The sequence below is a fragment of the Setaria viridis genome, chromosome 4 (genome assembly GCF_005286985.2).
Source record: "Setaria viridis chromosome 4, Setaria_viridis_v4.0, whole genome shotgun sequence".
Lineage (NCBI taxonomy): Eukaryota > Viridiplantae > Streptophyta > Magnoliopsida > Poales > Poaceae > Setaria > Setaria viridis.
The window spans coordinates 29,318,672-29,341,875 of record NC_048266.2 but is presented as its reverse complement, the minus strand read 5'-3'; the positions used below and the strand labels follow the sequence as shown (position 1 = coordinate 29,341,875).

At 42.3% G+C, this 23,204-nt stretch overlaps 1 protein-coding gene across 1 annotated transcript; it reads right to left on the bottom strand.

Annotated features, from left to right (window-relative positions):
* Window positions 1-2,362: 2,362 nt before the first annotated feature.
* On the bottom strand, window positions 2,363-7,475 carry LOC117853828 (cell division protein FtsZ homolog 2-1, chloroplastic). Its single transcript, XM_034736115.2, has 8 exons — window positions 7,219-7,475; window positions 5,492-6,180; window positions 5,109-5,408; window positions 4,894-4,984; window positions 4,190-4,314; window positions 2,983-3,075; window positions 2,765-2,830; window positions 2,363-2,675 (listed from the first exon to the last, which is right to left on the bottom strand). Exons 2-8 carry the CDS (start codon window positions 6,092-6,094, stop codon window positions 2,559-2,561), a joined length of 1,395 nt encoding a protein of 464 aa, XP_034592006.1. The 5' UTR covers window positions 6,095-6,180; window positions 7,219-7,475; the 3' UTR covers window positions 2,363-2,558.
* Window positions 7,476-23,204: the final 15,729 nt, after the last annotated feature.

Here is a 23,204-nt window from a genome sequence, read left to right as displayed (position 1 = left end):
AAAAAAAGCAAAACATCTGGCCATCAATTGGTAGACTCAAATCATTGTAGCCATTAGATCTATTATATTTTTAAAAAATTACCCACCTATGCCATTATGCAAATAGTCTAAAGTAACCCCTAAATCTATATCTAAATTACCCACCTCTGCCATTATATAAATAAACTAAAGTAATCCACTAATCTTCATCAAAATTACCCGCTATGCTATTATAAAAATAATTTGAAATAAGCTCCTAAATTTACAATTAAATTGCCATGATACTTCAAAAATAAGTTTAAGTAACCCCTTAAATTTGCATTTATATTACTCACATATACCATTATTAAAAATAACATAAAGTAACCCTAAATTTGAATCTAAATCACCTTAATTAAAAATATACACCAATACATAATTCTAAATTATCTATTTCTTAAAATATTGATATATAATATAATAATTAAACCCCTACGTATCATAATCAGGTTACGGAGGGAAATAGACAGCGGTATGTGTGTTTGGTTGGACGCGGCCTGTAATGAGTTACCGTGTAATCAGTTACCGGTTAGTCAATCTCGTTACCGCCTGTCCTGGAGTGTTAACGGATCATTACGCGGTTCCGTCCGCCACCTGGAGGCTAGTTAGAGCAGGCAGGAGAGCTGCTTATGTTTTCCTACAGATGTGTTATTTGATACCATTACACTACAAAACCAAACAAAGCTTGCAATCACTCATTCCACCTCTGATTCCACTGTGATTTGATTACGTTTTCATTTGCGTTACCACTCTCCCAACCAAACATATCACCTATGTATGATATGTGTCACCATTTATAAAGATATAACGGAAGCGATGGGAATATATATTTCTATGTTAAAATTATAGCTAAAACTTAGAATCTATTAAATAAATTCAAGCGCATACATGTGATGCAAAGTGAAAAGTTCAAAATTATAAATGTGGATAAAAATGTTATTGAGTAATTACTAACTAAAATATATCACAATCGCATGAACATAATAAGAATATATCTATATAAGTATCGTGTTTGAATATTTAACAAATGAAAGGTAATAGTTTTGTAGTAATGTGGCCTCATTTTTGTTTCCATTGGAGACTCTGCATAGTTCTCACGAGACATGCTAGGAAAAAAAAGACAAATCCTAGAAATTCTAAAAAAAATTAGAAACATCAAACATCAATCATGTAAACTATAATAATCATAGTCATTGTTCTATTATAGTTTCTAAAAATTTACCTACCACAATATTCTAAAATAAACTCTAAACCCAAATCTAAATTACCGAGCTATACCATTTAAAAAAATAATCTAAAGTAACCCCATAATATTCATCCAATTTACTCATGCATATCATTATAAACATAACTTAAAATGCCATGCTAAATTTAGATACCCATATATGTTGTTATTAAAAATAACCTAAAGTACACCTAAATCTTAATCTAATTATTTTCATGTGCATCATACAGAAATATCTAAAAATAAACTAATATATGATTCTAAATTACCTATTTATGTCATTATTAATATAGAAATACTAAGTATGCATGATGAGTGTCACCATGTAGATCATTTATACATGTATACTAAACATAATGTATGGAGGTATGATACAAAATAAAAAAAGTGTGAATGTGAATGAAAAAATCTATATAGTAATTATTAATTAAAAATTAATCATAACTGGACAAAGATAAGTATACGTCTATATGAGTATTATGTTGAAGTATTGAAAAAAGAGAGTATTAGGTAAACAATTTTGATTATTAGCTAGGAGTTTAATTTCTAAATAATTTTTAAAAATAATAGCTTTTAAAAATGTTAGCTCGTGCAGGAGTATGACTTGATGGGACTAGTAGAACCAAATAGGAATAATTTTCACAAAAATATTGATAATTTACCTCAACTCACCTCATCCTACACTAGTGACTTGTTCGTGCTCGCGACGATCGAGGGCATTTGTGACGGGGTTGATCCGGGCCATACGGTTCGAGCATACGTTGCCCAACGCCAACGACGCGCTCACGGACCCCTACATCCCGGCCGTGCTGCCCTGGCGGCGGCTCCCGGGGTTCTATCACCATGCTCTCGGGCCTCGGCCCTCAGGTCGCTCGTCGTGTGACCTTGGATTAGTAGTAGCAACGCACCGAATCTATTCTCTTGTGTACCGTCGGTTGAACTGCGAATATATTGATGCTTAGCGTCGATCCTAATCTTCCCGCACTTTTCCGGACATTTTTCTGTAATGTGAGCTTCTGGATTGTTCATTGACTAGCCAACTAGACAACCATCACTTCTCTCCTATCCAGAGTATGATCCAGCAGAACAGCACGACAGACAACGATGAGCAGATCGGAGTAAAAGGGAACACATTTTCTATAGCACTAGCAAGCTCACTTCTACACATTATTGACAGGAGGATTCGAAAAATATCACGCACAAAACTGAACAAGAACCACTACGCCTAGTCTGAAAGGCTTCAGTGCCTTACAGGAACCATCTGACCTAACGGAGGTATATCATACAGGGCGGGAGAAGGGCGAAGCCTGGACAATCAAACTCGTGGGAAGCGAGAGGGGCCTCTTCGTCGGAGGAATTCGGGGATCTCCACCATGCTGCCTTCGCCGGAGGATGGGCGTCGGCCATTCTCGCCTTGGATCTGCTGGCCACCCTTTTAGTTGCAATTGCAAGCATATGTGAGACTGGGTCCGAAATTCCTCACAGAACTTAAAAGGTCACTAGTTATTCGACAAGAATTACCTTTGAGGTGCGACCTTCTGGTTCATCCTGCCGTTTGAATCCAGTAGCAATCAAGGTTATGCTCACCTGCGAGTAAAAACTATTGGCATAAGCATTTTCAAGTAAAACTGACATATAATGAGGTAAAGGACATTCCCATGCTGCCAAAACTGCAAGAGAATTATGATAAATGAGCTGTCCTATGTCCATCAGATGTAGCGAAACAAACCAAGACTTACTTGACCACTCAGTGAAGGGTCTATGACAGCACCAAATATCAGATTAGCATTTGGATCAACAAGGTCGTAGATTATTTCAGCAGCTGCATTTACCTGAAACAACCAAATAGTTAAAGACGGTAAGTGTAACCTGCCTGATAGAGCAAAACAGTGCCTAAATAAGCTGGTCATTTAAGTATGTCTCTTGAAAGATAAATGTAAAGATAAATGCAGGGCCTGCAATAGTGATATAGCTATTTTAAGGAGAAGCACATCTCTTGCTAGGAAATTCATTGAGACAATGAAGCATGGAGCTAAGCTCCACATCTAAGAAAAGTACAAACCATATTGGTTCCAGGAGCTTGATATGTGGAATTTTATGAAGTACAGAGCCCTGTTGGCGATACATATACAGTCACTGCATATGGTGTCAAAACTTCCAAGCATGTATCAAGTTTTTTTTCCCTTTCTTGGAAACAAATGTCAAATCCATGGCATTGAGTTTTGTACACTAAAGTTATAAGTATGAAAGTGCAGTGTTGGAACTTAGAAAATAAGGTTTTTAAGGGCAATGAAGATAGGTCTTAATGTCAACTCTCATAGTGCTTGCCACTTTGCCTCAACTTACTCTTACTCACCTAGTGGATGTGTTTATAGTTGTTGACGGCATATGCTACTGTTCCGACAAAAATAAGGCCATACAAATTTTTAACGTTTCTAAGAAAAACATATTTATAATGTAGAAATCTAACACATCAAGTTATTTTATCATGTCAACCCCAAGTGCTGAACTTCAAGTATATGCAGTTCAAATCTATGACACTGAACCTTCAAGTTCAGTATACGCAAAATCTGGTGCACTGTGGAAACAGTGTTTCAATCACTCCACTGGGATATCAAAATCCATCAACAGGATCTCAAAAGATGCATCCACAATAAAACAGAACAGTTGACCTTTTAATGAAAAACTAAATTCTCAACCAGAAGAATAGTAGTCTGCATGCTATCCCTTCACTCTAACAACCTATCCCATTAACTTGTTATGTTTGCATAGCCCAAAATAAAAACTCCCTGCCTCCTAAAAGCAACTTTTCTGGTTAAATTTTGCTCCTGTTATGTAGATGTGTGACAGTCATATGATAAGCCGTACAGAACAGTGACATATAAAAACTGGCCAGAAAATAATCCATGCTGTCATCAAAAGAGCTAGAAAATAGATGGACCAAACCTCAAACAAAGTAAGGTCCATTCCCCCAGTGATATTCCATACGATGCCTGTAGCTCTTTCAATTCCAATATCTAGCAGTGGCGACTGAATGGCATTAAGAGCAGCATCTCTTGCTCTTGACTTTCCTGAAAATTTAGAGTGAGGCGACAAAGACAAGCAATTAAGTTACCTATACTTTCTGTACGAAAGCAGAAAACTCCACATTGTAGCAACAGCAAACCAAACTCAACTCAACGCTTTCTACAAGGTATATCTGATATAGCATAAAAAATCAGCTTTCATAAATATATCAATCCAGTAAGTAGTTTAGCATCCCATTTTATGCTTTTAGTATAAGACAACCAAGAAGACATGTATACGCAGATATTAATTTTCTCCATTAACTCACAATAACAATCTGTCAATGGAAGAAAGCCGTTGGTCCTATCTATGCCATGTGGAACAACAATTCTGAAGCTATCAAAAACCCGCAGATATGAAAGCATGTACAAGCTCTAAGTTTATCTCATTATCACCATAATCCCAATCAGTCTCTTATTTTCTTTTTTTCTGTAACAGTGTTTACTTATTGTAGCCAATTTGACCAAGAAATAGGGTGCAAAAACTGTGAGTTCAATTTGCAGAAAGAATGGAGCCAGATCATACACTACTACAGTACAAGTTAAGTTATCACTTCTATAGAAGAAGAATGTCAGATGTAATACCTGTAGCAGTCCCTATACCCATCAAAGATGACCCTGCATTTTGCATGATGGCACGCACATCAGCAAAGTCAACATTAACCAATCCAGGAACCTGAAATGGAGAAGAGCCATTTTTTTGTAAGTTAGATACCTTTGAAATGTTCAAATGCACTCTTTTGACTTTCAATTGTGCAACTAGCAACTTGGTGATAAATTGAACATCCACATCAAATTACCGTAATGATATCAGATATGCCACGAATGCCTTGTCGAAGAATGTCATCAGCCAAATTAAATGCTTCTGTTACAGGAGTATTTGGAGAAACAGCAGATAACAGCTTGTCATTTGGGATGACAATCAGGGTGTCCACACTATTTCGCAAAGCTGCTATTCCTTCCTGAGCTTGAACTGCCCGCCGCCTCCCCTCAAATGAGAAAGGCGTAGTGACAATACCGACAGTAAGTATACCCATGGACTTGGCAATTCCAGCAATTACAGGAGCACCTCCAGTTCCAGTCCCTCCACCCATTCCAGCCTGCAATTTGAGGATAAAAAGAGTACTATCAAATCCCAGTGTTATTATTTCACATGCCAAGACAGCTATGGATTAGAACTTACCGTCACAAAAACCATGTCAGCACCATAAAGTGCTTCCTGTATGGATTCACTGCTCTCCTTCGCTGCATTCATCCCAATATCAGGGTTTCCCCCCGCACCCAGACCTCGAGTCAGCTCCTGCCCAATCTGCAACCTATTGTGGGGAAGCACAGGAGACATTCTTATCGCCTGCACATCAGTGTTCACGATCCAAAACTCAACACCATTCATAGAGCTTTCAATCATTCTGTTGACAGCATTTGAACCTCCACCTCCAACTCCAACAACCTTGATCTTGGCCTCATTATAATCACTCCGGTCTGGTGGCACTCCCAGCCCCTCTAACGGGCTTCCATCAGAAGCACCTTTCAATGGGTCCACGACCTCAACATTCTTCTTACCACGGAGCAGAGACACCTCTGGATGGAGGTCAAGGAACGAGTCTTTCTTCTGGAAAGAGTTGGCACTGCGGGGGCTTGCACAGCACCTGAAGTGACAGTGACCCAAAGTTCGAGTACTTCTGACAAATGCCCTACCAGATGTATCCTTGCAGCTTGGAACTTCACTTCCCCAACTAGAAGATGGTGGACTGAGCTGTGTGAAGCATGGTAACTGTGTAGCCATCTTAATAAGTTAATGGGCAGGCAATCAATGTACTTCTCCTGACAGTGTCCAATGGCCTTGAAATTCGACTTATCAGCTGCTCATATCTAGAGTCGATTCGGAAAAAGAATTAGGAAAATTCAAAACATTGAAAAAGGGAACCAAAAACCAAGAAACGAATGCCATCAATCTATGGATCAAATCTTGCAAGCAGGGAGATTTACATAACAACATAGAAAAGTGAGGTGATTTGCAAAACAATGAGCACAGCCGGATTATATGAAGGAACATGAGACTCACCCTGTGACACCGACGTAACTAATATGAAGAAGGTGCTAAAGGGACATGACTTATACAAATTTGCAAAGCCCCCAAGCCCCGAGGCTTCACCACAGCCAACCGTTCAAGCGTCAAGAGTCAAATTTCACCATCCTTATAGTCCAACACTTCATTCTAAATGCTTAACTGATGCCAATTTATCAGGAGTAGGAAGTAAATCAAGAGTGTCATGCCCACAGCTGACAAATTATGACACAAATAAATCATTAACCAAGGATAGACATTCGATTTATCCACTGCCCATATTGAGATCTCCACAGGAAGCAATACCACTACGATGTTTTGTTATTGATAACGCTAGGTGATGCCACATTTAGCCATTCTTCCACACAAAGTGGGCATGACAGTGTCAAAGGGGGAAAAAAAATCCAAAACGGAGAAGAATAACGAGCGAGCAGCAGTCACTCCGCTCGGAGCTCACGAGCTTTCAAATTTGCTGGCTGGGCTAGCGAGCTCGCCTCAGCCTCACTCTCCCGCCGTGCCCAAGGCTCCCTCCCGCCTGGCCGCCGACAGTATGTAGGGCTACAGAACAGGCGCGAGCAGATACAGAACTGCTGATCCAGCCGCACAGAATGGACCGGCAAACCACGCACGCCCCCCTGCTGCCAGGTAGACGGGGCGCTGCTTCCATACCCCCCGAAACGCGCGGCGCCACAATCCAAGGGAACGGCGCGGAGGGTGGCGCCGACGGTCCAACCCCGGCAGATCCGGCCGGCCCTGGGCTCATCTGGTCCCCTCTCCAACAAATGCATTTAAGACTAGAGTTCATTCGGAGCACAAATCGGGGCGGCGGAGATTGCACTCACCACGAGCGATTCCGGCCGGCGCGAACTCGGCCGACAGCGGAGCGGGATCGGCAGCAGCTCGAGGATGGGAAATTTGGGGAGGAATCGGCCGACGCCGGGCGGCCGCCTTATCGTCAAAAGGGTTTTGGGCTTTGTTCGCAGCTCGCAGGTGAGGTGGTGTACTTGGAGTGGAATCTCTTGTTTTCGCTGCGGGGTGGCGCCTGGCCTGGCGGCTTCCCCTAAACCCACGGTTTGCAGAGCTGGCGGTGATTGTTGGCTGCGCGAGGCCTCAGCCGCTTTCGCCTCTCGGTTTCAACATTCGCGGAACAAATCAGATAGGGACACCGCCGTCCTTTTCCTTCAAAAGAGCTGTGACTCAAATTTCAAATATGTGAATCTTTAATAATTTTTTTGAAAAAGCAAAAACATATAGAAAAAAATGTAAGGGCCTGTCTGAAATCGAGACTGTCCCATCAATTGCCATCGTCTCGAGACAAAGCTTGACAAAAATTATGTCAGTACATGAATAAACGAGATCATGAATGATGTAAGACAAACAGTTTATTGGCAATTGACAAGTTGAAGAATTTTAAAGAAGATTGAGTGGATTTGGCGACACAGTTGGGTGGTTACGATACTCCAGGGTTCGTGAGGTATTGTTTTCCTAGTGGATAAAAGTTACCAAGTGTGAAGGATAAAAATCAAGGTTCGTGAGGTATTGTTTTCGTGAGGTATTGTTTTCTTTTATATTTATTGTAGGACGAACTTTTTGCAAAACTTAGTACACACAGACACACTCGAGGAAAAGATGAGTAACTCCAAACCTTCCTACAAGTGATTGTGGTTCCTTTAAGAGACTCAATCATACCTCGAAGTTGATAGAGTGCAACGCAGTCGCTATATACATCCACTGTCATTGAAGAAGTAGCGAGATTTTCTTTCCCTGCTACTTACATAAAATAGATAACCCGGTATAATAAACATAAGGAGACTAGATATCTAAATTACATTAGCAAACTGTATTTAGTGCTTGAGCCATTAGAAGGGTACACGTACACCTCGTGCCGTGAACAGCGGCGTATATGGTACTACTAGTAGTAGCAAGCAACAGAAACACAGGCCGAGAACTGGGTGAAGGCAGGTGCGGCCCACGGACAGCGAAAGCGTTGGGCACGTGCTTTCCCGCTTGGCTGGTTTGCCCCCTTGGAAGCGCATATGGCCTCAAACCGCATGGTCCAGGCCTCCATGGCTGGTCAGTCACATGACCGAAGCACCACCACCCGTCGGCGGCCTGGCCGGCGCGCGTCGTGGCATCGGTCGCCCAGGGAGCAGGCCGCCGTCGTGAAAACGAAAGAGAAGCCCGCAGCGTGCGTGGGTGGGTGGTTGTATCTTACAGGCCCAAATTGTTTGAGTTTGGGATAGATATGAACAGCACTAAGCCACTATAAGCATGTAACGAACGTTGAAACCTACTCCCTCCGTCTCGTAATTTGGGATGGAGGGAGTGCGAATCAACACAGTATACCTTTAGGCATCAGAGAACGTAAGCGTATCATGATTTTATCACAACACCACCAATCCATCTCTTAAATGAACTTTGAGGTACCAATATTTGTTCATGAAAATAGAAAACAACTACTAGAAGAAAACAAATGACAATTTGCCTTGCATTTCAACTTATGGGAGAATGCCTTTATGGAGATTTTCGATCAAATGCTTTAGCAACAAGATACGTGCTTAGAAACTTTCACATAGCAAGAGTGACCTTCACCCCGCCCCGCGTTGCTCGAGCCAGGCGACTTGGATGGCCGCCGCACCTCCCCGCCGCTAGGCCCGCCTCCACCGCTCCCTGCTTCACCGCCGGAGCCACGAGCCGGAAGTCCGGCGAGCGGTGAGGAGAGTGGCGGCGGGGCCACCTCTGTCTCTCCCGAATCCTACCCCTAACCCTAGATCTCGTGGCTACCGCCGCTGTCGCCGGGGCTCGGAGCGTCGCTCCCCCCCTCCGCCGTGCCATCAACCCCGCCGCCCGCCGCCGCCGCCTGGACACCTCCTCCGGATCCCGGTCGCGCAGGCTGACCCGGAGCTGCCACCGCCGGCGCGGCGGCGTGGGGGCGCTGCCACTGTGACACGAGGAGGACGCAGGTGGTGTGGTGGCTCGGGCGGCCACGGCCAGGTCCGCCATCCCTGCTCCCTACCTTCGCCGCTACCAGAGCCGAGGCTTCGACGGGCGACGCTCGGTGGTCGGATTCCGGCGGGGCCTCACCTTCGCCTCTCTTTCCCCCTCCGCCATCACCGCCGTCGTAGGGTGGCTAACGGGCATGGGAACTGCCTGCCCCTCCTCGGCAGCCATGCCTGGGGCCGGCGGTTGGCTGTGGGACGCATGCGCGGCATGCTGCAGGTTCGGGAACCCATACACCGTTGCGCCACCTCCGCAAGGCTCGGCCTTTTCTTGGACGTGTTGCTAGATGGTCGCGGGGGTCGCTGCTGGTGGAGGTCACGCGGGTTGCTGGGTGGCCGCACGCGGGCGTGGAGGCGGCGCCCTTGGTGGGGTCATGCTCCGCTCTTGGATCTGGTGCGACGAGGCTTGTAGGCATAGTCAACCTGCACGGTGTGCTCGTCGGTGGAAGACGTCCCCTAGGCCCGTACCATGGTCGCTAGTCGCTCTTCACCAGCTTGGGCTCCTACCTGCCACGCGTGATCCTAGCCCCTTCCCCCTACCTTTCCCTTACTTTCCTCCCTCCCTTCACCCCACCTCACCCTGGTCGTGCTCTGGTCGCTCTTCATGGATGGCCCGTGGATGACCCACTTGTCGCTGGAGCCTCCCACCCTACCACAGTGGGTCGCTCGCTCATCTGCCGATGGTTGTCGTCGAGATGGCGGTCGCTGACCTACAGATGTTCCCCATCATCATTGTCGTGGACTGCTCGCTGCCATCCCATCGATTTGCCTCTCATCCAGGCCTTGACGGTCGGCTACGTGGAGTTGGTTTTGGGGGCCTTAGCCAAAGCTTTGCCCGGCATTCGCCAGTGCTAACAACAGTTGCGTTCCTTAACGTAGCTCACCTTGCTGGGGGCATTGTTGCGGCCACCAAATCCATTTGGTTTTGCCAGTAAAGACTTGATTTGCTCCTCCGTGGGCAGACGAACGATAGCGGCGTTGGTGTCGCTTCTCCCCTTAGGAGGTATCGTCTTGCATGAGATTCTCGCTCTACCTCCGCTGGCTCCGGGTTGTTAGGCTATCGGTGATGTGCGTGTGTTCATGGTGTCCTTATCTCTTGTAGATTTCATTTGTCTTAGGTCACGTTTAGTATGGTGGTGGTGTTGTGGTTTCCTTTTAGTATTGTTGTGCTTCTGTTGTTGGTCGCAGGTGGTGGTTCTTGTCACTCAGCGCTTTGAGGTCTTTTCTGAAGTTGCATCGTTGTAATTCTCTTCTTCTTAATAAAAAATGTGCTATGCACGTCTTAAATAAAACTTTCACATAGCAAACCAGCCTTCTCTGTACATGAGAAAGGAGTGTGTGGGGTATAGGTGCGTAGAACTCAGATTTTAACTTGGGCCTGCAACGTCTGTTATGGAAACAAACAGTAGATCGCAAATATAACACTAGGAATCCTAATATTTTTGCTACCAAGAGCTCCGATGGATTCTATGGAGAGGGGTGATATAGGCAGCAGAGTAGCGGAAAATGGGATATAGATGGCAAATGGGAAAAGGCAAACAAATTAAGTTTGGGGGGCAGGATCTACCATTTTAGTAGTTCTTTCCAGGGATATTTATGTATTGGTCAATGAGCAAAATACCACCATTAATTACAGAGCTATGGAATGAAGTTCACCTCAAATAATTTTGTAACCTTAAATGGAGTTAACTTTTTTTGGTGTTTGATTCTAAAAGAGAATAATTTTAGCAACCAAAGCAAGTAAATCTTGAAGGGGGAGCCGCCCTTAAGGAAGAGCATGTAAGAAAGTAAGAACCTCAAGTATAGGGGAAATTGTAGATTTCAAGCTAGGGAGAGATTGCAAGAATTTGGTTCAAGAATGGGAAAAGAGTGGCATTGGAGTAAGGGGAAGCCTTATATCCATCATGACCACATGAGGGAGATTTTGATTCAATTGGTAAGAGTTGGTTTCCTTCAATTGTTGTCCATCACATTTTTTTCAATTTTCACGAGTTCTTGCTCTTGCATTGCATCCAACCAAGTAGTTGGACTTAATTTCTATATTATATCTTGCTTTGATTGTATTGTCATCAGTTACCAAAATGGGGAAGATTGTAAGGAAAATGGCTCTAGACTATAGTGATTTTGATGATTAATGACAATATAGTCATTGGGACTAATGTGTTAGCAAGGTGTACCGTTGTAGGTGTTTTATAGGTTTTAAGGATGAATTTCAAAGCCATGAAAATGATAATAAAAAGAAAGATTTAGAATAATCTATGACATCCAAATCATATAAAAAAAATCCAGATAGTCTTTTTCTAAGTTATTCAAATGATGGTAATGAAGCCAAGACAAAGACACGCGGAGACATCAAATGAATTCTGCTGAAATAGTACACTGTCGTAATCACCGGATCTTACCGTGATGTATGGCGAAGCACCGAATCAATCGGTGTCAACAAGGCTAAGGAAGGAAGCGTGCACTATGTGCACCGAATCATACGATGTCAACCATGAAGGGTCACCGGACCATCCTACGCGTCAGTTTGATCACTCTCGGTTTGAAGTTAGTATGCATCACCGGATGATTCGGTATGCATAGTAAGGGATCATAGGATGAATAGGTGTGATCAACTTGGTTTGAAGTTAACATGCATCACTGGATGATTTGGTGTGTGCAATGAGGGAGCATTGGATGAATCAGTGTGATCAGCTCGGCTCCAGATTGGCTTGGAAGAAATGAATGCAACACCAAATCATACGGTGCTCAAGTGAAGATAACACCGGATCAATAGGTGATCGATGCCAGAAGCAACGTCACTTGGGATCACTAGATGATGCGGTGATAACCAAGGTAGGGCACTGGATCATATGGTATCAGCAGGGCTCGGGAGTCAGTGGCTCAATGGCTAGTGCCCAAACTGTTACATGCTGATTCAATGCATGGATCATTTGTGCATCACTGAATCAGCCGGTGACCACAGTAAATGTGTTCGTTGCTATAAATACCCGATCTTTGCACATGTGCTAGAGTTTGAAGAAGCTATAGGCTTGTTTCCACACATACATGAATGCTCTAGCCACCAAAGTGCTCAAGGGAAGATTAAGGCAATTAGCATAAGCCTTATGTCTTGGTTAGTGATATTTTAGATCTATTAGCGCATTGCTTTAGGATTAGCCTAGAGTTGGTAGAAAATGGGACCGCGGTTACTACATGTTGTGGCAGGAGACCACAAATAATCCTGCCGAATGGGTCACAGTCACCGCGCAGTACCGTCTCGCATGGCCCCGTCCCCCACCGTGACTTGCCTTGGACTGAAACGCGCTCCCGACCCTGCAGTACGAGAAATCCCCTTCGCTTTTGCACCGATGCCCTCTATCTCCCTCCCATTCACCTCTTGCTCGCGCTAGGGTTCAGTGCCGCCGCCTCCGCTTTGCATGGGTGATTACTTGTTGTAGTATATTTTTTTAAGTAATGGATATTGCTTGAAGTGGCGTAAAACACTACTCCCGATTGTCTTAGCTAGTTCAGTGACTTGGAATGTATTACTAATTATTTTATCAAAATTTTTATTTTACAAACTTCAAAAATATTGTCAAAATCATCTTCTGTTCACACTCATGAATCAAATGAGCTATCATCAGCCACATGTTATTTTACACTCGGAACAGATAATCAACTACAAATAATCAGGGTTGCCAAGGGCGCGATTGGTTGGTTGGTCCTACGTAGCCTGGCTTGCACCTATGAACTAGGCTCTAATCGGTCAGGCTTGTTCCATCCATATGCAGTTGATTGGTTACCCATTTGAACCTAGCCTGGCTATTGTTGATGCTCGTTATTGATACACTTTTAGTACCATTTAAGTAGTGTTTTCATACATATTATTATACTAACCTGCCACCTGGCTCCTGAAATAACCCCGTTTTCGCATATGCAATGTATTTTGGAGCATATTCTGTTTTTCAGGAAATTGGACTAAATGGAGCATAATTGGATAAAGCCTGGAACATGCGACGAACTAGAGAAAGACGAAGGCTAACGAGCCCAAAAAGGGCCTAGGCCGATCGGCCTATGGAAGCCCAGGCCGATTGGCCTAGGGTCCTCTAAGCTCATTTGTTGCTCATTTTTGGCAAGCACTCCAAGATTACTTAAGGGCTAAGTTTGCAAAGATATAGCAAGATGAGTTCGGGATCAAAGAGGATCAAGCGGAGATTTGGAAAGTTATAGAAGATCAATCTCATCCCGAAGCTATTGACATGCCAGGCCCACATGTAAGTGAAAATAAGATACCAGAGCACCTCAGAAGACTTGGGAACAAAGCAGAGCGTGAGATGAGGAAAGGAAGGTCCAGGCTGATCTAGGCCGATCAACCTAGGGTGTTTCCTCACCCTCTTGCCTTCCAATTTCAGCCACGGGTCCTCCAGACTATAAATACTCTGATATTTCATCGAGCACGGGGATCCATCCACCAGAAGTCGATGGATAGAGGGACACACACTGAAGGGTGCTGAGGACTGCTGCAAGTCTTTGAGGTTGTCTAGGAGATGGCTTAGGCTAGACCCTAGCCGCCATGGTCATCCCTGCGCGGCAAAGCCATGGTGGAGTTCTGGAGCCGAGCCTTGTGATCATCAAGGCTTATGTATACATGATGGTGATATCAATCTAATCTTTTGCTTACTTTGATCTACTATGATGCATGCTTATTCTCATATGTTTAGCTAGCATATGTTCTTAGTAGGAATAGATATAATCGTGGTGATTAGTCTATGTCTTGCGGATACATCTTAATAGTGCGTAGGAAGTCGGTGTGATTACCCTTGTGTGGTGACAGCATGCGGGAGGGGAAAGGCCAGACAATTGCATAATGTTGAGTAGGATCGATGGCAAGTATTGTGGGAGTCGTCTCAGCAGCTATCAGGAGGAAGAGCTTCGAGTAAGAGCGCTTGATGGTTGTTTGAGGTAAAGATTTGGGAAATCGAAGGCATTAACACGCACCTTGCAGTGGTGACCATAAGAAAGTAGGCCGCTTGGTTAGAACTACAACAAGAAGATAATAGGCTCATGCTACCTTTGGTTGTGTTACCTCATATATATGGATGTGATCTGTTTACCCTATCTATAATACTTATCTCACGATTGGGTTTACCCTTATATGCAATTCGTGCTTCATGATAGGATTAGATCCATTTATCTAGATGGAGAACCCTAGTTACTTCGCTGCTGATCCACAGATTGATAAATCTTGGATGGAATACTCTAAAGGAAAAGCTACGACGATCCGTGCACTTGCGGTTCACAACTTGTCATGTTAACTACCGTTAACAAGCTTTTTAGGCGCGTTGCCGGGGATCAGCAACTCGAACCTTGGGGCAATCTATCTAATTTTTGCACTACCCCTAATTTTTTCTATTGTATATATCCTATTTTTTTTGTCTGCATATTTGAAAGCAGTAAATATTAGATGCCAGATGATCAAACATGGACTTTCAAGTCTCAATTCACTCTGATAAGATGATAACAACATCGATCTCAGGTCTTTAGCAGTAGGTGTCGGTGTTTATACCCGACAACCTATGGAGGGGTATCTTGAGGTAGTAGATTGGTTGGTGGGGGATCGCCGGATCTGGAACTCGAAGTAAAAGCAAGGACACAAGATACAGATTTACATAGGTTCGGGCCGCCAGAGTAGCGTAATACCCTATGTCCTGTTTGGGTCTTGTATATTGTGCCCTGCGCTTGGGTGTTGTGTAGCCTGATTGTTGGCTATTGATGATGGTTCTCTGAGATCTTGGTCTACTGATTTAGGGACCCCTGCCCTCCTTTATATACTCCGGGGGCGGGATTACTAGTTAGTTACAAGGAGGACTCCTAGTAGGATTACATGGTATGAGTCCTAGTAGGATTACAGGGGAATCCTAGTAGGAGTCCGTCTTCTTCCTTCCTTGCGGGTACTGGGGATCTATCCCCGACAGTAGGTGTTAACTTTGTTAGTGGCCCAGCATCTGCTATTGAGTCCACATCAATGAAGATGATACAAATAATGATAAACAAGGTACGCCGCTGTGTCAATTAATTTTTAAGTCTAATGTTTCTTGGAGATTTGTTTGTTCAAGTAACAGGTGTTGGAAGCAACCATGTCAAAAAGAGGGATGATTGGAGGGTCTATCTGTGTAGAAGGTGATGTTTTGGAGTTGATCAAGATTGGAGACAACAAGATTACAAGCAACATGACACTACCAATCTTCTCCAGTGTGATGCTCAAGAGCTTCTAATGGAGTCATGCGATCAAGGAAGAAAATTGCTCAGATTGTTGACACAAAGTGCAGGAGCTTCCTCTAATCCCGACACTTTGGCTAAAGTAAGAACTATGAAGAAAATGCATTATTGCTACCATTCTACTCTCTGGTGCAACACTCCTCTAATCCCGACACTTTGGCTAAAGTAAGAATTATGGATAAAATGCAATATTGCTGCCATTCTACTCTCTGGTGCAACAATGGTGATGACCTTGAAGACAAAGGATGTGCGACATAATGCCCCAAAGACTACAAGATCAATATCATCAACATCTCCGGATCAATTCGCAAAAAGCTGCTGTTGTCATCAAGATTTCGCACGACCTCAAAATAAAAAAATAGAATATTTTTTGATATTCAGAAGCCCATGAAGTCTATGTTCCAACGAATCAAGAATCAAGGCAATCGGAGATTCCTACAAGCGGTTATGGCCAAATCATCAAAGGTCACGTGTCATGAAATTAGTTCTGGACAGTGCGCGGTGCTAAAATAAAACAGGCAATAACTCTCTCATTTAAACTCCTTTTAGATGAAAGACCACGCGTTGAAAAGGTAATTTCATAAAATTTTCAATGGGTCTATATTTCGGTTTATTTTCTGTTCTGGACGCAAGGGAAAATCCATGAAGAAGAGGCAGCAACAAGGCGATAAGAACAATATAGAGGAGATGAGGATGACAACAATGAAGAGGAGCTTGTGCAATGCTTTCATCAAGTGCACATGATCAAATTCAGAAGCTCAGAACAAAATAAAAACCTCCAGAGCATTGGCACATGAAGACACAAGTAGGCCACATTCAATACATGGACATGTTAGAAGCAAACCATGAAGGATTACAAAAGATAACATCAAGCTGCATGGATACTTTGGATTCTCACACAAAGGGCCATGGCTTCGCATGAACATGATCGAGGTGGGGAGTCTAGCTATATGACTATCACTAAAGCGCTTTGCCGGAGGCAACCCATCTTTTTATTTATTTTCTTTATTAAGATGACAGTATATATTGTGCTCTTCAATCGAAAACATCAAGTAACAATTTCTGCAACAACATGTTGTATGCTTTAAATAATACTAAGAGAACACTTTGTTATTTGATCTTGGAAAACTTATGGATCCTTTTTGTGTGCTTTTAGTGTTTAGAGTCATTTTATTTGTGTCTTTTTTAGAGAGAAATATGAAGTATGGCACCACCCTTTGGTTCTAAACTTGTGGCTAGTTAATTTAGGCTAACTTTTGTTTTGTTTTAGATCACCTCCATTTCATGTCATGTCATTTTGTTCTTCTACCTCATGTTGCATTGCATTTTCATGTTGTTTTAATCAAAAATTTTTTCCACGTAAGCCTTCCTATTGGCCCCGTCGAAAACCAGAGCCAACAGAGGTAGGATTAACTTGTGTTGATCAGCTTGTTGCACCATTCAGATCAGCCTTAATTGTTTTTGCCTCTATTTAGACTAAGCCTTTTACCAGAGCTACTCTTCATAATCCCAACAATTTACACTACACCCTTACCCAGAGCGACCCTAAAACCATAAGTTTTTGCTTTTCATTAAAAAAACCTTTCTTTCCTTTTTGTTTTTAAACCTCCCTTAGCTAGAATTTCTATACTTGATTTCTCTCTTCAAAATTCTTGTTTCAAGCTAAAAATATAGGAAACCTATAAACCTACCCTGAGCCTTGTTAGTTTTGTTATTGGGGCTTTTCATGAATGATTTTGTTTTGATATTGCTTGACTTCTTGTGAAGTGGTCAGCCTTGCTTTGTCATTCTAAGAAATTCTTTTTGACTCAACTAATTGCAAAACAACATCGATAGTCTTTTTGACCTTGCTAACCCCTGTTTTTGCTAACCCTTTTGCATTTGCATTTGCATTTGTTCCTTCATGCATATGTTAGCTTGGCTTTCTCCTAAAACTTTATGATGAGCCTTTTATATGATTGTGTTGATGCTCTGCAGAGTTTTCTTCATGGTAAATTAGGTGTAAACATGGTGTTTATACCTAGTTTAAGACCATCATCATTCAATTTAATAAACCTTGCTAGCTTTTCATATCATCTCCATATTGCATTGGTTGGTTTTTAAGCTTTGTAATGCGCTCTATTTTTCTTGTGCTATAAAGAGTTATTGATCTTGGGATAAACATGGTGTTTGACCTTGATTAACAATTTTTCTATGGCTATGAAGAATTTCAGCAACCTAGTTGTAAGCATGGTGCTTAGAACTTGGTGCAAATATTATCTTTGTTTATGTTCCTATCTATCATTTGCTTTCACACTTGCACACACGTACACTCATTAGGTTTTTGTTTATTTCGCTGAACTAGCTACCACAAGTTAAGGTCCTAGGCATGTCTTTGGTATGTTAGAAACTGTTTCTACTCCCAACGGTCACCTCGGGGGTATTATGTGCACTTGAATTATTTTTCAAGCATGATGAAGCGCTTTCATGAAAAGAGAAGAAATTGAAGGATAATAAAGGCAATAAAAGTGAAGAAGCATAAAGACAAGCTCCAGATGCTGAGAACAAGGATTTCAACAATCACAAAAAGCTTCATCTTCTTCTTCCATGCCTAGCACAATGCTAAGCATGGGGGAGGACTTGTCGGACGAAGAATACAAGGATCACAGTCGTCAGAAGATGTTCATTTTTCTTATTCCATGCTAAGCACAATGCTTAAGCATGGTGGAGGCTGTGCTACACCTCATTACAAGCATCGAAAGGATGGTAAATTCTTCCTCAACCTTCTCTTTGTCCATATCTTTCTAAATGCCTATGTATATAAGCCTTCAACCATAGACTCGATGCAACCTTTGTATATCTCTCCTTATAGTAACATGGTTACTAGGAGTACAACCTAGTTTTTGTTTTCAATAAATCATGATCACCATCACCTTGTGCATACCATGATGTTAATAATTTTGGTATAATCTTGCTTATGGAAAAATGATGAAGGTTGTCGCTTTGTTGTACCTACACAATGTTGTATATGACTTGACTAATTACTCTCTGTTTAATGAACTTAAATGGATTAGATACCAGCTCTTTTAATTGTGGAGGTTAAATAACTAAATTCTAGACCCACAAACTCTATGTTGCTCTTTGATTTAAGTTTTCTGATGACCTCATAACTTAATTTATTTTTATTTAAAATTGATTCATATGCTATCTACATACATGCATGATCTTTCATGATGAAACCTTTAGATTGCAAACTTATATTTTGATGAGTTGGATTAAGATTGATTTTTATGGTATGAGACTTAGAAGCTGGCCATCTCCTTTGCATAAAACTTTTATTGCTAACCTTTCTGTCCAAGCATTGTGAATTTCTACATTGGGAATCTCACAAACCTCGCTAGGATCCATCCTAAACCCAAATATATTATTTTTGTGACTACCTCCTTGACCACAACCTATTATTGAGTATGGAAAAATATTTCGATAAAGATTCAGAAGATTAATCGGTGCCTTTTCAAGAAAATCAAGACCCGGAGGTATCCACAAGTACGGAGAATAAAAGTGAAAAAAATAGAGGCCAGAAGGGGCCAGGCCGATCGGCCTGAGGTGTTTCCCCCTCTATTCCCTCTGAAATTTGGCATGAAAGTCCCCTTAGAGGAATAAAATAATTTTTTGCGGAAGATCAAAACTTTTGGTACTTAAATCAGCAGTTTATCTTTCTTACTCTTTCATGCTTGAGGATGAGCATCATCTAAGCATGGGGGAGAATCATCGCAATATCTTTGACTTATGCTGAGTAAAGTACTATGTTGCAAGAAGTTCTGAGGAGCAAAAATAAAAAAATGAGGAAAAAGAAAGAAAGAAAGAAGAAAGAAAAGAAAAAGGAATGAAAAAGAAGAAGAAGAAGAATAAAATGCTCCTCACTTCTTTGAGCCTCATTAAAGTTCCCAGTGCTCTCAATATTAAGGATTGATCTATACTCATTTTCCAACCATGTGCAATCCGATAACGAGGACTTCATCTGTGCCTCGGGATCATTCATTTGCCACATGCACATGTCCACTTATCTAAAATGCGTGTTTTTCATCCCTCTCTCTCTCCAAAATTTATTTTCCATTGCCTTTTTGACAAGTCTTAGTAATCCTAATAGATTTCTCTCTTAGTTTGATAATATTTTAGATATAATGTTTCGCTAGGATTGTTTCTACCTACCAATGTATACACGATGGTGATATCGATCTAATCTTGTGCTTACTTTGATCTACTATGATGCATGCTTATTCTCATATGTTTAGCTAGCATATGTTCTTAGTAGGAATAGATGTAATCGTGGTGATTAGTCTATGTCTTGCAGTTACATCTTAGTAGTGTGTAGGAAGTCGGTGTGATTACCCTCGTGTGGTGACAGATGCGGGAGGGGAAAGGTCAGACGATTGCATAATGTTGAGTAGGATCAATGGCGAATATTGTGGGAGTCGTTGCAACAGCTATCAGGAGGAAGAGCTTCGGGTAAGAGCGCTTGATGGTTGTTTGAGGTAAAGCTTTGGAAAACCGGAGGCGTTAAAACGCACCTCGCAGTGGTGACCATAAGAAAGTAGGCCACTTCCGAACCGCCTTTCTGAGAGATGACTCTTTATCAAGGTGCTACATAGATTGGTTACCACTTTGGCTAGAACTACAACAAGAAAACAATAGATTCATACTACCTTTGGTTGTGTTACTTCATATATATGGATGTGATATGTTTACTCTGTCTATAATACTTATCTCACGATTGGGTTTACCTTTATATGCAATTCGTGCTTCATGATAGGATTAGATCCGTTTAGCTAGATGGAGAACCTTAGTCAGTTCGTTGCCGATCCACAGATTGATAAACCTTGGATGGAATATTCTAAGGGAAAAGTTACAATGATCCGTGCGCTTGTGGTTCATAACTTGGCATGTTATTTACCGTAAACAGCTATATAGTGAATGTGATTGATTGTCCTGCCAACATGCTTTTCCCACACCGCTGCTCTCTCGCATGGACCCGCTCGCGCGCACACGCTGCACCGCATGAGCTAGGCTCCACGGAAACGCTTGATTCCCTCGTTCCCCCGAGCCTGGCTGGGGGAGGGGGTTGATTTTGCACGAGCAGAGCCTGACCCTAGGGGTGGACCAGGCAACCAAACTAGATGGTCCTCCATCTGGCGGGCATGGTTCCACTAGTAGGAAAATGATCTTCCATCCTCAACAAAAATCTAGATTGTTTTTGATCCGGGACTAAGAGGCTTTAGTCCCGGGTCTAAATTTTGTAGTCCGTGGAGGCACCTTTAGTCCCAGTTGGTAACATCAACTGGGACTAAAGGGTCCTCCACAAGTCACTACAAAAGGATTGCATCTCCTACTTAGTCAGATGTGCTGTGTAGGTGAGATCATAACGAAGCTATGTGTGAGGCTTGAGGCCATGGGTTCGAATCCCACGCACCATGCACACGCATATTTTGTGTGAAAAATCGCGTGACTTGTGACTTTGTGACGTGCGCGTGTGGGAGGGCCTCCCAGGAATTTAGAATATTTTTGTGGCGCAAAACATTTTAGTCTTGGTTGGTAAAACTGAGATATATGAGGTTTCCCAATCAGGAATAATGCTCATTTTTCTACCAATGTTTGGCCATGTCCAGGAAACCAATCGCACCTCAAACTTCCAGCTTATCAAGACAGCAGATTCTCAAGCAATCAATTCACAGATAAGCTTAAACAAATATGATAGGCTCAAACAAATAGGACAGATGTACTACAGTGGCATCATTTATCATACTATATAATCTTATTAGTAGCCTCCATATAAGGTTATTAGTTTTAGATAGTTGTCCCTGTTTGGCTGTTTTTATCAATCCATGACAAGAATTCTCTGTTACGAATGACCCTGTTTGAAAACTGAGTCTCTCGGTAGCACGGTTGTCATAATCAATTTCTGGAGAAGCATGCGGCAACCCGCATTTCGCTTCTGGCATTTTCTAGTTAAAATCCCACCGCAACACATGTAGTCCAGACCAAGCATTGCCACTATGTAATCATCATCAGTATCATCAGATTCATCGACATCCATGGTATGAACAGAGTCATTGTTGTCTTCACATTCACTAGTTGCACTAGAGGTACTCATCAAAAAAATGCAAGCCTGTCAAAAAGCACTAACCAGATGATCAGATGAATTTTTATTAGTACAACACAACTGATAAAAGGTACATAGTCTCTCACAAAGCATACTTAGGAAATTAAAATAATATCTCACACAACATAAGGGAAATGAAAGAGAAATGGCACACTAATGCAAGACCCTAATGCTTCCTCCTTATCTCCCAAGCCCTCCTCAACCAATTCAACCTCCCATTTGATGTTTTCAATGTAATGAACACATCACGGTTCTCCTTTTTTTGAAGAAGTTGTGTGGTATAGAAGTGTTCATCACTCCCCTCCTCAGCTCCATCCTTGATGACCTGATCCAACATACTTCCAATCTCATCTCTAACATGATCAACAACTTGTGAAGTAGCTGAATGTTTACTACTTTAAACTTTCAACTCATATGTATCGACCAAACGCTTCATGCACTGGTCTCTAAAAGTCTTCTTCTTCTTTCCTTTAGGGGAACTAGGAGCTGGCCTTTTTGCAGCCCTCCGCTCAGAACTTGTTGGGGCCTTAGGTGCCTCCCAATCACTGTTGCTCCCAGCATCAGCAACATCATGTTCATCAACATTGCTATCACCACTTGGAACATATGAAGTCTTATTTGTAACAATGACAGATTCAAACATGATTCGCATCTGATCCTCATACTCAAGCGGGGCTGTTCTGAACCTGTTACAACCTTGCGTAGCCTGTAAAATATCACCAAAATAGCATGCCGTTAGACCTTATGTTGAAAACAAATAACATGTATGTGAATTATCTCTAATGGGAGTGTTAGTGGGCTCACCGCATTTTGTTCTTCCCACCATTCATCATCAGCTACAATACAACCAGTAACAGGATCTCTTCCCAATCCGGTTGCTCTCAAGTTCAAAGTCTTCCATTGGGTATACATTTTTTTCAATATATCCCACCTGTTCTTCATTTGCCCTTCATTGTATGGTCTCTTGGTACGCTCATAAAACTTTCTAACAAGATTTGCATATCCCACCGCGTTCAAATATTGTCGCGGCCAATTAAAAGCAAGTAATTCTTCCACATAAATATCATTGAAAGCCTTCGCGGCAAATGAATCCCATTTTGCCGCAAGCTTTGACGACTTTTCCATCTAAAATTTGATTACAATATTGTAGAATTAAATATAAATCTACAATCTTGTTTACTGACCATGAATTGAGAGCAGCATTAATCAAGAAGTACTACTATGCAACCCACAATCTGCCATTTGCACAATCCATCAAAGAAGTGACAACAATTTTACCTTATTCTTGGTGGGCGGTAAATGACGCCAGTAAAAATTGACGCACAGGTATCCTTCTCAGCAATAGCTCCTTCTCAACAGCAGGCGGAAGGAGGGGGGGCAACACCTAAGGGGAGCCGGCGGAAGCAGCACCTGTGAGAACAACAGCAGG

Bases quoted from the DNA above. Each gene is read 5' to 3' on its own strand.
- LOC117853828 (XM_034736115.2), bottom strand. From the start codon at position 6,094: ATGGCTACACAGTTACCATGCTTCACACAGCTCAGTCCACCATCTTCT. The intron at 4,985-5,108 runs GTAATTTGATGT...TCTCCATTTCAG, and splicing joins GCATATCTGATATCATTACG to GTTCCTGGATTGGTTAATGT. The intron at 2,831-2,982 runs GTAAGTCTTGGT...TTTTACTCGCAG, and splicing joins ACCCTTCACTGAGTGGTCAA to GTGAGCATAACCTTGATTGC.